This window comes from Lepus europaeus, chromosome 7, assembly GCF_033115175.1.
Source record: "Lepus europaeus isolate LE1 chromosome 7, mLepTim1.pri, whole genome shotgun sequence".
Classification (NCBI taxonomy): domain Eukaryota; kingdom Metazoa; phylum Chordata; class Mammalia; order Lagomorpha; family Leporidae; genus Lepus; species Lepus europaeus.
Genome location: NC_084833.1, coordinates 107,794,590 through 107,809,977, shown reverse-complemented (window position 1 = coordinate 107,809,977; position 15,388 = coordinate 107,794,590). Strand labels below are relative to the sequence as shown.

General features: G+C 60.7%; 1 protein-coding gene across 1 annotated transcript in view; it reads left to right on the top strand.

Annotated features, from left to right (window-relative positions):
* Positions 1–277: 277 nt before the first annotated feature.
* NECTIN1 (nectin cell adhesion molecule 1) overlaps positions 278–15,388 on the top strand; it is a 57,352-nt gene continuing 42,241 nt past the window's right edge. Inside the window, exon 1 of the mRNA XM_062197202.1 lies at positions 278–470. Coding sequence (XP_062053186.1) covers positions 392–470 — 79 coding nt within the window. The 5' untranslated portion in view covers positions 278–391. The remainder of the gene's footprint in view (positions 471–15,388) is intronic.

Below are 15,388 nucleotides of genomic sequence, written 5' to 3'. Positions count from 1 at the left end.
CGCGGGAGGCTGTGAGCGCGCGGGGGGCCGGGAGCCCGCGCCGCGCAGCCGGGCAGCCGGGCGCGCCGGGGGTGGGTCCCTCTCCCCAGCCCGGCTCTGCGTGGAAGAAGAGGGCGGGGACCGGCGCGGGGCGGAGAGCGGAGGAGGCGAAGGGGGCATGACTCGTGCAACTTGCGGCGGGCATCTGCCGAGCCTCTGAGCCGGCGGCGGCGGCGGCCCGGGGCCCGGATCGCGGCCGCGCCGATCGCACCCAGCCCACCCCGCCCCGGCCGGCAGCCGCTGCTGACCTGGATCCTCGCAGCGCCCGCCGGCCGCCAGCGATCCGCCCTCGTCTTCCGGGCTGCTTTCTGGAGCGCGAGGGCCGCTCTCCCCGCCGGACCCCCGGCCCCCGATGGCTCGGATGGGGCTTGCGGGCGCCGCTGGACGCTGGTGGGGACTCGCTCTCGGCTTGACCGCGTTCTTCCTCCCAGGTAAGCGCGGTCGCCGCCGTCGCCCCCCACCCCATCCAGCGCCTCCGCGGCGCCGGGAGCGGATGGCGGGCACGGCCGGGGCGCGGGGGGGGGGGCGCGGGTAGGGAGCGAAAGGAGCCGGGAAAGTTGGGTCGGGGCTCGGGTGAGGGGGTGGGAGGCGGCCCGGCGGGGAGAGGGGCCGGGGAGCCCCCGGAGCCTGCCCTGCAGGGGAGCAGTCGGATGCACGTCTCTGTGCAGCGAGAAAGCACTTTCCCCGCGCAGTCCTTCACAAAAATAATCATATGTAATCGCGTTCTATTTATTTAATAACCAGTTCTCAGCCCGGGAGGCAGTTTGGAAACACGGCATGTTACACACAAATGCAAAATAAGCGCCGCAGTCGCCGTCCCCGGTCCGAGACCCAGCCCCGGCGGGGAGGCGCCCGGCTCCGAGCCGCGGGGCTGCGCGGTTGGAGGGGCGCGGGGGGCTTCGTTTCTCTCGCCGGCCCCTGGGTCGCTCGGGCCCCTCCCGCCGCGCGGCGCCCCAGCAAGGGCTGCTGCGGCAGAAGCGGCTTCGCGCTCACCTGCGGTTCCCTCTCCCGGAGGCGCGGGCCGGGGCCGCGGGCACCGCGCGGGACTGGGCTGTTCCGCGGAACTCCGCGCGCGGTTCCGGGGCTCTTCCCGGAGGAGACGCCTCGGCTGCGTGCGGGCCAGGTGGCCGCATGACCCACTTTCCCCAGGGGCCCCGAGGGTGCCCCGCGCGTCCTTCCTCGAGGTGCGGGCCGCCGGCAGCCGAGGAGTTAACCCGGCGCCGGACCCTGGGGTGGCCCCGGTGGCCCCTTCTGACGGGTAGGGTGGGGGCGGAGGCTAGGACCGGCCCAGGCACTTTGTGCTGGGGAATGAACTGGAAAATGCGTTTAGGAGGCAAATCCGACCGAGTCCTCTTGCCTGGGTTTAACCCTTTGTGTCCCTGGGGAAGCCGTGAGCTCCCGGCAGTGGCTGGGGGCGCTGAAGGGGGTGTGTGTGTGTTCTTCCCTAATCCTCAGGGAAGAAACCAGAGAGGACACCCTGCCCTAGCGAGATGAGTGTCGTGTTTTGGGGGTGGGGGCTTGACTGCAGCACGTGGTACTTGCCTTGGGGTGACAAAATCGGGGTGGGAGTTGAGCCACCAGCGCCCGCCCAGGGTGCCGCAGACTTGTGTAGTTAGTGGAGAGGGGCCGGCCTGGCTGCCCTTCTGAGGGCTTGGGGACACTTCTATGCACCCTCTGCCCCCCAGCTCCCTGCGGGGACCCTGCAGATCTCTGTGTGTGATGGGCAGCAGGTACTGGCCTGCGGGGGAGGGCGAGATTCCGACCTCACAGGTGTCACTGCCCCCTCACAGCGGCAGGGCAGCACTGCCCCCAGAAGGAGACTGGGCGAGAGGGAGAGGTTTCTGTCTGGCCGTGGGCTGCCTGGGCAGCCGGCCGGAGATGCCGACGCTGGGGCTGTAGGGTCTGCCTGACCACCAGGGTGGGGGCTCCTGGGACTCTCTGTTTCCTGCCTCCACAGAAAGAGCTTCTCGGCAGCTCTGATTGGTCTGGCACGTTAGGGGTTAAGCTAATCCCCGGTGGACAAAGGGGAAGGTTTGGGGGAGGGGGACGAGCTCACCCCCTCCTCCCTTCCTTTTGGGCTCTGCTTCCAGCTTTGTGTGACTCAGTGGTTAGCTCCCTGGTGGGGGGGGGGGATGTTTGCCGGCTGCCACTTGCAGGGCTTGGCCCTCCAACTCCCCTGGGAAGCAGAGACAGGAGGTGACACCTGGCTCAAGGTGGATGTGCACCCCACCATCACCGGAGATCCACACAAGGCAGTGGCAGTCGAAGAGAATCATAGCCAAGCCAGGCACTTAATAAGCACTCTTCCATTGATCGTAATTGATGGATGGGTCGCATCCGTGGCAGGCAAAGTTCCCCGACTCGCCAAGCTCCCCATCCAGTCCCTGTTCTCCTGGTGCCTACTCTTGGGGATGCTGTGACGGGAGATGGGGGGATACAGATGTGCCCAGTGCCACATCTGGGCCAGGTCCCAGAAGTTGTCATCACCCTGCCTTCCTCCCAGCTGCCCACTCCTGCTTCTTCCTGGGGACACAGGGGTCTGGTGCCCTTTTTCAGATTCTCCTGGGCTGTGGTCGGGGACGCAGGTCGGGGGAGGGGGGCAGCATGTGTGATGGCCTCTGACTTGGAAGCACTCCCGATCTGCCTGCTGCAGCACACAGAGAAGTGTGAGGACAACACAGACTTCACCCTGGAGCGGGTTTCCTGGCAGGACAAGCTGTGGTTCCTTCCCGTTAACTCGCAGGAGAGGGTCTGTGGGCATGGGGAGTGCGTCCTGCACAGGGACACGGGGAGCCCGGGAGGAGACTGAGGAGCAGGGGTCCCACCCACACGGCACCCTCCCTAATTGGCTTCCCCACACCTTTTGTCTGGAAGGAGAACACACACCCGAGTTGTTGAGTTGTGAGTTGTTGTGCACACCCTCGCGAGACCTGTCGGGCTGCAGCCTGTGCAGACCTTGCGGCCGAGATGGTTCCCTCTGGAACTCGCAGTGTCCAGCCGGCTGGGTTCTTTTCCTGACTCGCAGGCCACGGTGTGCTCAGGCTTGCCAGGCAGGGCATTCTGGCAAAACCGATTGTGCTGGCCTGAGCGTTGCAGGAGGTGTAAATGGGAATCTGTGCGGTGGAGAGGGCCTCCGGAGCAGATTCAAGGCGTCATCGGCTTGCAGCGGGGAAGGGAGGGGAGGAGAGACTGCCAGCCTGGGCCCAGCTGCCCTGCCTGAGGGGTCAGGGTGGTGTCTCTTGAACCTGGGCTTTGGAGCGCTCCTGACCGGTCCCCCTGGTTGGCTGATGTGGGCTGAGACTAAGAGTGGCTGCATGTCCCTCGCTGACCACTTAGCTTTGCTCCATGAACCCGCCCTGGCCATTCCTGACCCCTGGCCCCGGTTGTAAGCCTCGGCATGCTCATGGCGGCCAGAGCCCAAGTGCTGATGGCTGAGCAGGTGGGCCCTGCTGGCGGGGCAGGGGGTCGGCCCCAGGTGCTGTGTGTGTGATGCGCCATTGTTTAGCAGCTGACTAATGTTCATTGTTCAGCACAAACAGAAAACACCCAAGGGAGGTGTGCATGTGTCTTCGATTTTTTTCTGATTGTATCTCTCCTGGTTAACCTGGTAAATGGAATGCCTCCTGCCTGGGGGAGGGGCAGATGGAAGGGTGTCTGCTTCTTTCCCTATTTGGCTGCGCTTTTCTGTTCTTGAAACTTTGACCGTTAGCCAGCGTGCCAGGCCACCGTGGACACTGGCGGTTGGCTCCCCTTTCGTCTAGCGCGGGCGTGTGGGCACATGTGTGTGAGGCTTTGTGTGTCTGTGGTGGCCGTCTGCAAGGCACTGTGCGAGGCGTGTGCAGATCGGCGGAGCCTGGATTATTCAGCCGTGTGTGCGTGTGTGCACTGCTATCTTTGGGTCACCGTGGGACTGGAGTCATAAATATATGATACCAAATGTAGGTTACTCGCAATGATTTCTTGTGCTGTTCTGACAAGGACTTCGTGAGTGCCTCTGAGCCTTGGCACTGCTCAGGGAGGGTGACTTTGGGAGGGGACCCAGGGTTTGCCCTTGGCAGCTCCTCCCGAGACGAGCTGCTGGATCCGGCGCCTATGGGGAGTGGGGTGCCGCATACACACTTCTTTTTTCTCATCTGCCCTTGACTTTAATCCTGCCTCTGCCTCCTCTCAGGGAGATGCCTGGGACCTTCACAACACCTGCAGAGCCGTCCCTCTGTTGTCAACCTTCTGTTGTCTGCTTGGCAAACCGAGCAGCTCTGGATCTGGTGCCGGCTTGGGCCTGGCCTGCCCCATGGGTTCTCGTGACCCATGCATGGCCGCAAGGGCCTGAGAGAGGTTTTCAGCTCCTAATCTGGCATCTTGGCTTCCTGCATAGGTCCCCCTGTGGGGGAGGGGCATCAAAGGATCCTGGGGTGGCAAGGCAGCATAGGTGGGCACTGAAGAGGGACAGGAGGGCTGGTGCGCTCTGTGCAGCCTTGCAGAGCCATGTGGGGGCCCAAGGGGCAACGTACATGCGCCTGGAAGCATCCCAGGTTTGTACAGCAGAAAGTCGGAGCCCCCTTGTAGGGAAAGGAAGTGGGAGTCAGCATAAGGAGTGGGGAAGAGGGCAGTCCTGGGGGCCCAGCACCCTGTGCCCCAGCCCAGCCGGAAGACGTTTGGCCCATGCTGCCTGCTGGTCCACAGAGACCGGCAGATGTAGGGCTGGGGCAGGAGGTAACCTAAGATCTGAGCAGGGATCACCTTGCCTGGGGACTGCCCTGAGCTGGAGATAACACCCCCTTAGCCCATTTAACCCTTTAAGCACTGGGCTGTTTGGGACTGGGAGATCCGAGGAATGGGAAGAGAGATGACAGAAGCCATCAAACCGTAGTGCCTGAACCCTGACCCACTCCCCAAAGAGAGATGAACTCTGGACAACACAGAGACACACGAAGGACACCAAGGAAGACTTGGTGACAGCAGCGGTGGGATGTTTAGGGCAGTGGGTAATCCCAGGTTTATCCTGGGTGGGGGTTGGATTGTGCATCTTGGGGGCACACAGGGGTCTGTGTTTTGCAGCCTCTCAGGGGAGGAGAGCAGAGCAACAGACAGCTCAGTGCCTCTCCCCACACTAGTGGTTTCCCTGTCCTGGCTGCCCAGCGTAGTGAGACCACAGAATGGGGCCAGGTGCACTGACTGGCATCCCAGCATGACCAGTGGTTAGCTGAGTGACCTTGATTATGCTTTCCCATCTGTGAAATGGGTTTCTGTTCATGCAGATTTCCAAGGAGGTTTGTGAAGAAGAGATTGGGGCTAATGCATGAACAGTATTTAGCCCATTGCCAGGTGCATCGTCATCATGCAGTCAGGGGGTAACTGCTGGTCCCCGTGCCTCTCCTCTGAACAGCCCTGGCCCCTGTGAGTCTGCTCACTGGCTCACTGGGCAGTGCCAGCTGCACACTTCCTCTTTAGCCACTCAGCTGCCTTCCCTCAGTTGGGCTCCCCTTCCCTGTCTCCAGGCTGGGCTGCCTTGGAAGGCTCAGGCCACAGCAGCCGGGAGTGCCCAGGTGGCATGGCTGGCTGCAGCCACCTGCACAAGCCCAGCTCCTGTGGTAGTTGAGTTGCTGTGTAGGCTGCAGGTGCTGTGTGGCCTTTGTTCTGCAGCATGTCGCTGAGGGCTCTCCCAGCTCCCGCCTCGCTCCCTGGCTGTGGCCCAGCTGGGGCACCACAGCCCATCTGGAGCTCTGGCTGTGGCAGCAGCCTGGGGCTGGTTAGGAGGGTGGCAGCCCCTGCCTTCTTTCAGACTTCTGCGTTGGAAGGGAGGGTGGTGCCAGGACCCTCCTGTCCAAGAGTCCACCTGCCTGGTGAGAGGGTTGTAGCCAGGCAGCTACAGGATTCCTGCAGGGGTCACCAGCTTCTCGCTGGGGGAAGCCCTTTCTGCCCCACGAGGGGGCCACATTTGTGGTGCTCCAGGCAGTGCAGAATTTTGGCCAACTCTCCCTAAGACCCCATGTAGCTCCCTAAGACCCCATGTAGCTCCCTAAGACCCCATGTAGCTCCCTAAGACCCATGTAGCTCCTTAAGACCCATGTAGCTCCTTAAGACCCATGTAGATCCCTAAGACCCATGTAGCTCCCTAAGACCCATGTAGCTCCCTAAGACCCCATGTAGCTCCCTAAGACCCATGTAGCTCCCTAAGACCCCATGTAGCTCCCTAAGACCCCATGTAGCTCCCTAAGACCCCATATAGCTCTCATTTTCCAGAGGAGGAACGTGAGACTCAGGGTCAGTAACTCACTGACCATTGCACACCAGCATGGCCAAATTCATCACTGGGTCTTTTGACATCAACCCCAGTGAGTTCATCAGGAGGCAGAAGTGAGCCGGGTGGGCAGGCAGGGAAGAGGTTGAGTCAGGCTGCGAAAGCCCTTGTCCAGGCAGTAGCCGGTCACTTTGCTTGCTTCCACCGGGATACGTGCCACAGTCAGGCAGCTCCCCATGGAAGAGAGGAATGAGTTAAGGATCGAGGTTGGAGGGTGGCCCAGCCAGAGTGAGCACAGAGCCCAGCTTAACAAAGGGTTAGGGATGTCTAGTGACCAAACAGCTGGGGACCCGGGAAGCTGTGTCCTGCTTGGCGGGAGGGCATCTCCGCTACCCCTGGCCTTCAGGCTGAGACTTGGGCAGGGCCTCTGGGGTGTGAGCTGAGCCCCAGGGCACAGGCAGGCACAGGGCAGGGTGTGGGCCAGGCCCAGAGGCCGAGAACAGGTGCTCAGAAAGCCCTGGGGACCAGACAGAGCAGCTGAGAGCAGAAGGGACACAAGATTGGGCAGAAAGAGCCAACGCCCTCTCCCGGGGCCACTCCCACCCCCACTCTGTCTGCACAGACCCCAATTCCACCCCCAGTTTATGAGGAGTCTCATTACCAAGCCACAGACAATAAAACCCGCCTGGCCACTCTGGCCCGGATCTCATTAGAGGACATTAGTTCCGCTGGCTGGTGGCTCCACTGGGACACAGCTGCAGGCATGGCCCAGGCAGCAAAACAGGCCAGTGGTCGTGAGCATGAGCGTCCTGTTGGGCATCTGAGCTCCATCCATGGGCTGAAGTGGAGTGTGCCCCTCTCAAGTCCTGAGTGCATGCTCCCAAAGCTGGAAACTCATGGTCCCGCCCATCCTTGTAGACTCAGCCCTGCCCCCTGCTGGAAGGGGACAAGGACACAGCCCCCTCCAGGGCTGTCCCAAGGAGTCTGGGTTCTCTGGGAAGAGCTGGCCACAAAGCTCAGTGCATCCTTGTTCCATGGAGGAGGGCCCTTGTGAGCCTCTGGGAGCAGGTGTGGAGTCTGGAGTCCTCACCGTGGCCTTGGACTGAGTTGTAGTGCATGGGGACTTGGGGAACCCATGGTGGAAGCATTGTCCCTCCCCTGTGGATGGACTCACAGCCAAAGTTGAAAGAGCGTGTAGCCTCCAAGAGCAGGCCTTCCTCAGCCTGCCCACCCCCGCAGTTGGTGCCTTGTCCACAGCTGTCATGGAGGGCTTTGGGTTTCACCTTGGGGTTCTTCCCATTGGAGACAGGATTCTTCGCAGATTCTCGTGCCTGTTAAGAGCCAGCCTCCACTGTGCCTGCTCTGCCCACTCTGCCTTGTCTTTCTTCGCCTGCAGTCCTGCCAGAACACTGGCCCAGCTCCTTGAAGGTGCCGTGCAGAACAAGACGGGGGCAAAGGCAAGCACACTGGTCCCAGGGCCTTGGGCTTGTGTAGGACCATGAGGGCCAGACCCAAACAACTGGTTCTGAGTGCTCTCTGTCTCACTCTGTCTGCTCCTGGGTGGGGGGAGGGCGGTCACGCGGGTCAGCCCACGCTTTGGCAGGTGAGCTGGTGTTCCCGCCAAATGAGTCAGCGGGGAGGGGGGGAGCACCAATCTGTCTGGGCAGATGCGGTCAGCCCTGCCCTGGAGGAAAGAGGACCCGCAGCCGTATCTGCCCGTGGCACCTGCCTGTAGCTCGCTTACAGCAAGCACAAGCCCCAGGTAGGATTGAGAAGGCGGCTGCTAGGAGCCCGGATCTCTGTGCCCGTGAATGGTGGCTCCTCTTCCCTTATTGCTGGTGTCTTGTGGGCAAATGCCACTAGGAGAGGAGTTGCAGCGAGGATGTCCCAGAGCTCAAGCCAACCCTGCCACCACACCAGGCGGGGCCCACTGTGGGGGAGGCTGGTGGCACCATCCCCGTTGGTGGGGTTCGTGCTGCATCCCTGCCTTACTTCTCGCCGTGCCTCCTGCCTCCAGTCTGTCCACACTGCTTCGTGCGTGAGCAGACGTAAAGCACACCTGAGAAAGGCACTTGCAGGCCCAGGAGCACTCGGTGGCTGCCCATCCAGTGATAGGAGGAGCCTTTCCCCGGCTCGCAGCCCACGGCCCTCCTCTGTGCGGGCCTCTGCTCGTGCCCACTGCTTTCCCTCCTCTGATGGTGGGGCTTAGTGTCCCAAAGAGGCTAGGAGTACTTGCTGGGTGGATGGATGGTTTGTCTGCCTTTGATGATGAAGACAATAATGGCAGACTTTTGTTGGGAGCTGCTGGGTGCCAGGTACTGTTGTAAACGTCTTTTTAAAAAATTTGACAGGCAGAGTTAGACAGTGAGAGAGAGAGAGAGAAAGGTCTTCCTTTCATTGGTTCACCCCCCCAAATGGCCGCCACGGCTGGTGCTACGCTGATCTGAAGCCAGGAGCCGGGTGCTTCCTCCTGGCCTCCCATGCGGGTGCAGGGGCTCAAGCACTTGGGCCATCCTCCACGGCCCTCCCGGGCCACAGCAGAGAGCTGGACTGGAAGAGGAGCAACCGGGACTAGAACTAGCGCCCATATGGGATGCCAGCGCAGATGTAAGATTAACCAAGTGAGCCACAGCACCAGCCCCAACAACTTAGCATGTAATAACTGACTTCACCTTCAGCCCTCAGAGTTTCTCACGTGCAAGGTACTTCTGTTCTCCCCGTCTTTATTGACTGGAAAACTGAGGCCTAGCTAGAGGGCGGATAATGAGTAGGAAGGAGGCAGAGGCAGGCTTCAGATCCGGGAGGTAGGCCCAGCATCCATGATCGCACCGAGGAGCTTACAAAGCCTGCAGGACTAAAAGGCCTGGCTTCTAGAATTGCCTTCCCACTTTGCACAGCACCTTATTGTCCCTCCCACAGGCAGGGATGGCCTGGGGCTGCACTTGGACATCCCTAAGACACTGGGGGAGTTACTGCGCTGTGTCTTCAGAGGCCCGGTGGTAAAACTGTTGTGTTCCTTGGACACCTTTGAAGTTTTAGGACAATTGCTATGTTATGTTGTGCCCCGGGAGTGTTCATGTGGCTGTGCTGGAGTAGACTGTCTTGATGCTATCTTTCTTTTTCTTTCTTTTCTCTTTTCTTTTATTGAAAGTCAGAGTTGCAGAGAGAGAGAGGAGAAAGATCTTCCTTCCACTGGTTCACACTTGAAATGGCCACAGTGGCCAGAGCTGGGCCAGGCTGAAGCCAGGAGCTTCTTCTGGGTCCCGCACATGGATGCAGGGGTCTAGGCACTTGGACCACCTTCCACTGCTTTCACAGGCACATCAGCAGGGAGCTGGATCAGATGTAGAGCAGCCAGGGCAAGAACCAGGACACGGCACCCATAAGGGATGCCGGCGCTGCAGGCGGCGGCTTAACTCACGGCTTGCTGCACCACAGTGTCAGCCCAGAGTCTGGGCCTCACTGCTGCCATTTGGGGGGCCTTCCCCCATGTCTCAGACTAGAGGCAGGTGTGGTAGCCTCTTGGAGAGAATCCACCTGAGGCTGCCCCCAGATCCCGGGTGGCTCTAGGGCTCAGCAAGCTGATCTTCCAGAGCCAGTGCCTGTGCTCCTGGAAGGTTTTAGTCTCTTGTGCCCTCACCCAGAGATCCCAAAAGATGGCAAGGGAGGGGCCCCTCTAAGAGGAGGGTGTGGGGATTTAGGGTGTTCCCCAGGGATGGCTGCTTTGATCTCCTGGGATGAAAGAGCTGGTGCTTCCTCTGCTCCAGGCAGGATCAGGACAGGGAGTCGGAGGGGTGGGGGCACAGAGGCCCTGAAGTGGGGGCCAGGCATCCTCAGCCTCAAAGCACAGCAGGGGTGGAGAGAAGTGCCCAGGAGCAGGAAAATCAAAACCCTCCCCCAGTGTGTGGCTGAGGGGGAGCTCCCTCGATGGTCCACGTGCAGGCCGCCCCGCTCCTGCCGCCCGCGCCCTGACCCTGCAGGTCACCATGTGGGCTCAGGCCCCACAGACTCGCTTGCTTAATTAGGAAGGTAACTCGGCTGCACAGCAGTCATCTGATCGGTTTCGACGCCAAGGAGAAATTCCTCCTAGACCCTCTGCTGTTCTAGATTATCCATGCTCCGTTAGCTTGAATTACCGCGCGGCCCCTGTGGCCCAGGCACCAGCCGGAGCTGTGAGATCAGTGCCCCGGGCTGGAACCTGCCCTGCACCCAGGAAGTGCTGGGAACTAATAGAAGGCAGGAGGGCTCGGGACTCGCCCGCCTCCCATCCAACGAGCCTGCCCGCCTCCCATCCAAACCCAGGGCCTGCCTGGCCAGCACAAAGGAACCAGTGTTGCCCACAGCCCACCTGCTCCCGGCCTGCAGATGCCACTTGCACGGCCCTCTCGCCTGCCCCCTGCAGCCAGGCCTCTTTGAAGCAGTGGCAGAAGCATTCTGTAGCAGCTCCTGGGTATCAACTGGAGCGGAGGCAGGGACTGGCATCTCCCCGAGTGTAAATAAGATTGGAGCGGAGCAGCCACACTGCCGGGATTATTTTATTACGCGGCCCCCTCCCCCTCCCCCGACTGTCCCGATCTCATTGGCCTAGATTGCTGCATCTCTCAGAATGATGGATGGGCCTCCTCTCCCTTCCCAGGCAGGGTGGCCAGCCCTGCTGCCGAGCACTCTTCTGCCCGGCCCCTTCCCAGATTTATTCCCTGTGTTTACGGTGCCCAGAGAGCAATCAGTGTCCTGGGCTGCCGGAGTGCTCTGATTATCTCTGCTGGCTTGATGGATGGGCCTCGGGGGGCCTTGGGTGGCAGCCCCCTGCCCCTGGCTCCCCTGCACCCCCGCGCCTGCCTCTGCCCTGGCCACAGCACCCTCCCAGGGGTTGGGTAATGGGCCTGGGGTCAGTAGTGAAGGGGACTGATAGGAAGGGAGGAGGGGAGGCGGCGGCAGTCCTAGGCGCCCACTTCTCAGGGGTGAGGGGTCTGTGTGGCCTCCCCGCCCCCCAGCTCTGCTCAGAAATGCCCTCTGAGCGAACATCCCCCAGCTCCCCTGGCCCACCTCCCACCACTCCGTGCCCCATCTTCTCCGTGCCGTGTGCACAGTGGCGCTGTAATGATTATCTGCGCTGGTTTATGTGTTTTCTTTACAAGTGTTTTCATGTCCTCTGTGTGCATGAGAGAGGTTTATGGCTTGTGTGCGTATGTGTGTGTGCATGAGGTCACGTGCATGTGTGTGTGCGTGTGCGGGCGCCTGCACCTGATTGGGCTCTGATCGCCATCTTCACGGAGGTAGGGTGCTCTCACCCAGCTCTCTGGGTGGGGGGGGGGGGCAGAGCAGGGGAACCGAAGGGAGGCTGAAGGGTGGGGCTGGGAAGCGTGTGTGGGGCAGAGCAATCAAAGATGCTGACTGTCCCGGGCAGGGTCTACACTGCCCACCCCCCCGCCGCTTAGATCATTGTTTTGTCTGCGGGGTCACAAACGACTGGTTTGGCTATTTTCTGCACCGCCCGCCGTTTCTTTAGCAGCCCAGTGGTCTCAGCCTTTTCTGATTTACCCATGTCAGGATGCCGGTCTGTGTCTTACCTTCTCTGGCTTGAGTCCCTTACTTGTAAACTAGGGGTGAGATAGGAACAAGAGGCAAGGATCACATGTGACAGGACCAGCAAGACCCCGCCCCCCCGGGATTTCACTAGTTCAGCAGGAACCCCAAGTCTAGAGAAGGAGGGTCTGCTCCCCAGAGATGGGGCCCCTCCCCAACAGTGTGACCCAGAATGCAGGGTGAGGGGTGAGGGTATGGTGGTCCCTTCTCCAGGGTGGTCAGCATGGGCAGAGTTAGCAGGCAATCAGGCCCCTTGGGTTCTTGGAGATTGCCCTAACCCCAGATGGTCACCTAGGAAGGTGCCTGGGGCTCTTGGGAGCCATCCAGCACTCCCTTCTTTTTTTTTTTTTTTTTTTTTTTTTTGACAGGCAGAGTGGACAGTGAGAGAGAGACAGAGAGAAAGGTCTTCCTTTTGCCGTTGGTTCACCCTCCAATGGCCGCCACGGTAGGCGCGCTGCAGCCGGCGCACCGCGCTGATCCGATGGCAGGAGCCAGGTGCTTCTCCTGGTCTCCCATGGGGTGCAGGGCCCAAGCACTTGGGCCATCCTCCACTGCACTCCCTGGCCACAGCAGAGAGCTGGCCTGGAAGAGGGGCAACCGGGACAGGATCGGTGCCCTGACCGGGACTAGAACCCGATGTGCCGGCGCCGCAAGGTGGAGGATTAGCCTATTGAGCCGCGGCGCCGGCTCAGCACTCCCTTCTTAATGGGGCATTGGAAGCAAGAGTTAAACACGAGGTGCAGGGGTCCCACTGCCCCAGGCGCCCTGTGCCAGCCCCGGTGGGAATCCCACAACCCCGGGTGTATGGGGGAGATGGACAGGCTTGCTCCTGCTTTGCTCAACTCTCTGTGCCCTGAGTGCCAGGCTCAGAGCTGGGGACACAGCAGCAAACTAACTTCTAGTCCAGCACTGGACACATCCATCCTCTGACCTGTGACCTCACACAGTTGCAACATGGTTCAGAGGGGGGGCGGGGCCTCTTCAGTCCTGCTGGCATAAGCCCCCCTCTCTCCTGAGCCCCCTGTCAATTGTGGCCTGGCTGGACATGGTGTCCTGCTTCACCTAGCTGTGTTAGATGTTGAGCCTGCTGTGCCCCTCCCAGGCCGGGGTCTAGAAAGAGCCTCTTGGCCAGGCCTGCAGGTGCCTCCTAGCTCTGCAGGAATGGGGGAGAAGGCAGGATAAGTCAGAGGAGTCAAATAACAAAACATTCCCTTCACAGCTCAAAACCCCTTAACCACATTCCTGCCAGTTGGTGGGGCTTCCAGCTTCAGCCTGAATACCTCCAGTGACGGGGAACTCACTACCTTCCATGGAGCCCGTGCAGCTCTACCTGCTCCTGACTCCCCCTGCACTGAGCTGAGATCTATACCCAGAAGCTGCCACTCATGGGTCTTGGGATTGTGCGGGCCACACCTGAGCTTGCACACTTAACACACACACAGCCAGTGTGTGGGAGCTTGTTTGGTTGGGGCTGACACACTCAGGCTCAGCTTAGGTGCTCCCATGGGAACTGGGTGATCTGGATCACCAGTAACAGGTGCACTACCCCAAACTGAACCCCGTGTGCCGTTCAGGCCTTTGTGCCAAGGATTCCCCAGCAGATGATCTGGGAGCAGACAGGGTGGGCTGGCTTCCCCGCCTCCTTCTCACCCCTTCCCAGCCCTCACCCCTTCCCACCACCTCTGTTTTCCTTTGGATTAACGATAAATTGCAGTGAAAGAGCCGCTTATCTCCAGCGGGAATTAAGGAATTAAGTTGGTGATGAGTAGAAGGGAGCACATTGCTGATTGCCCCCACCCCCACCAGGGAGGGCGGGCTGCAGCTCCCTGCCTGCCTTGGGATGGGTGTGTTACAGGGAGGGTGTCTGTCCATCCATCAGTGTTTCATGACATGGTCCCGTGGCTCTGTGGCATGTCACGGTGCCGGGAGGGCGAGCCACAGCATGTGGTGAGGCCAGGGCAGGCCATTGCTCAGCCTTCAGATACAGGACAGTCTGCGGTCGAAAGCACAGGGGCTACCGCCCTACGGGCAGCTCAAGAGGACCGTCTGGGCACTAAAACCACCCTCCACAGGCCCTGGCGGCCCTTCTGCAGGGCCCCTCACTGCAGGCTGTAGCCGCCTCTTTGGTGAGACTGACTTAGCCAGGGCCTGGCGTCCCGTGGCCATTGGGCTGGGGAGTCTGAGCTTCCCTTTGTCCTGAGAGTAGGTCAGAAGCCCCCTTCCTGAATGCCAGCAGGGGCTCATCAGGGTCTGCCCCCCTCCTCAACAAGGAGCCTGAGCCCACCCAGCCCCAGCTTGGCCCAGAGCCCCTCCTCCAGGCCCCTGGGCTGACTGCTCCCTGCCACTCTCTCCAGCATCAGCTCAGACACCTAGCTAGAGGGACCCACGGCCCAGGACTGCGGTGCTGCCTCCCAACAGTGCCTCCTGCCTCCCTTGGGAGAGACCAGGAGCAAGAGCTCAGCCACCCTCCATGGAGGGCTGGCATGGGAGGTTGGAAATGAAGAGGGGATGGGTCACCCAGGCCAAGCTCGGGCCCTTCCCCATACCCGTTTCAGTCACTATCTCCTTCTCCCGTCTTTGCTGTTACCCCTTGAGTCCTGGGGGGGAGGGGTCCCTCAGTGGCAGCAGCTGCCTGGGAGACACAAAGGGGAGCAGGAGGAGATGGTCTGTGGAGACGGGTAGGCAGGGCAGAGGGGGGTCTCAGCTTCTGTTGGTGGAAGCCAGAAATCGGGCCCTCAGGTCCAGGAGTCTGGCTGGTTAATAATTAGCAACTGGTTAATCAATCGTGCTGGTTTTCCCCCAATCTCTGTTCCCCTTCCTCCACCCACCAACCCTGGAGGTCTTTTTAGACACTGCCCAGGCCTTGAAAATAAGCCCCTGCCCCTCCCTGCCCTGCCCTGCGCTGCGCCCCACCCCCAAGCACCCTGCCCCCTCCCAGCTGCTTTCTGGTCCCCTGGCCAGAGTGGTGTTTAATCTCCTGGAGAGATTAGCGGCTGGCCTGCGCCACCCTCCCCCACGGGCTGTGCGGGTGCCCTGCTGGAAGGGCAGCTCCCTGGCCGCTCCACTGTCTCCAGTTCCCCTCCTTGGCTGGGCTCCTCACCCGCATGGCTCACTTGAGTTGGGGCCCGATGGCGTCCTGGGGGCAACCTGGGGGTGATGCCTCCCCAGTCCTGAGGGTAAGGTCAGTTAGCAAGAGATGTTCTTTGGGCACCTACGATGTGCCAGGGACTGTGTGTACAAAAAAAAAAAAAAAAAAAATACTTAAAGCTGCAGGAATTTAAGTTAAAGGTACCTGCAGCACTGGTTGGGGGAGGAAGGGGGACCCTGTCCTGGAGGAAGGCACTTTTCATCTCTACCTGCTGGGGTATTTTGGCTTGGAGGTCGGCCAGCTTTCTAAACCTCTTGCTTGGGATCCCCGGTGCCGTCACATCCTGGCCGATAGCTCAGCAGTTCTTTTTAGAGCTGTTTTTATAGTCAGGGCAGAGGGATGGGGGCAAAAAGTGGGCAGGGCAAGGAGGCAAT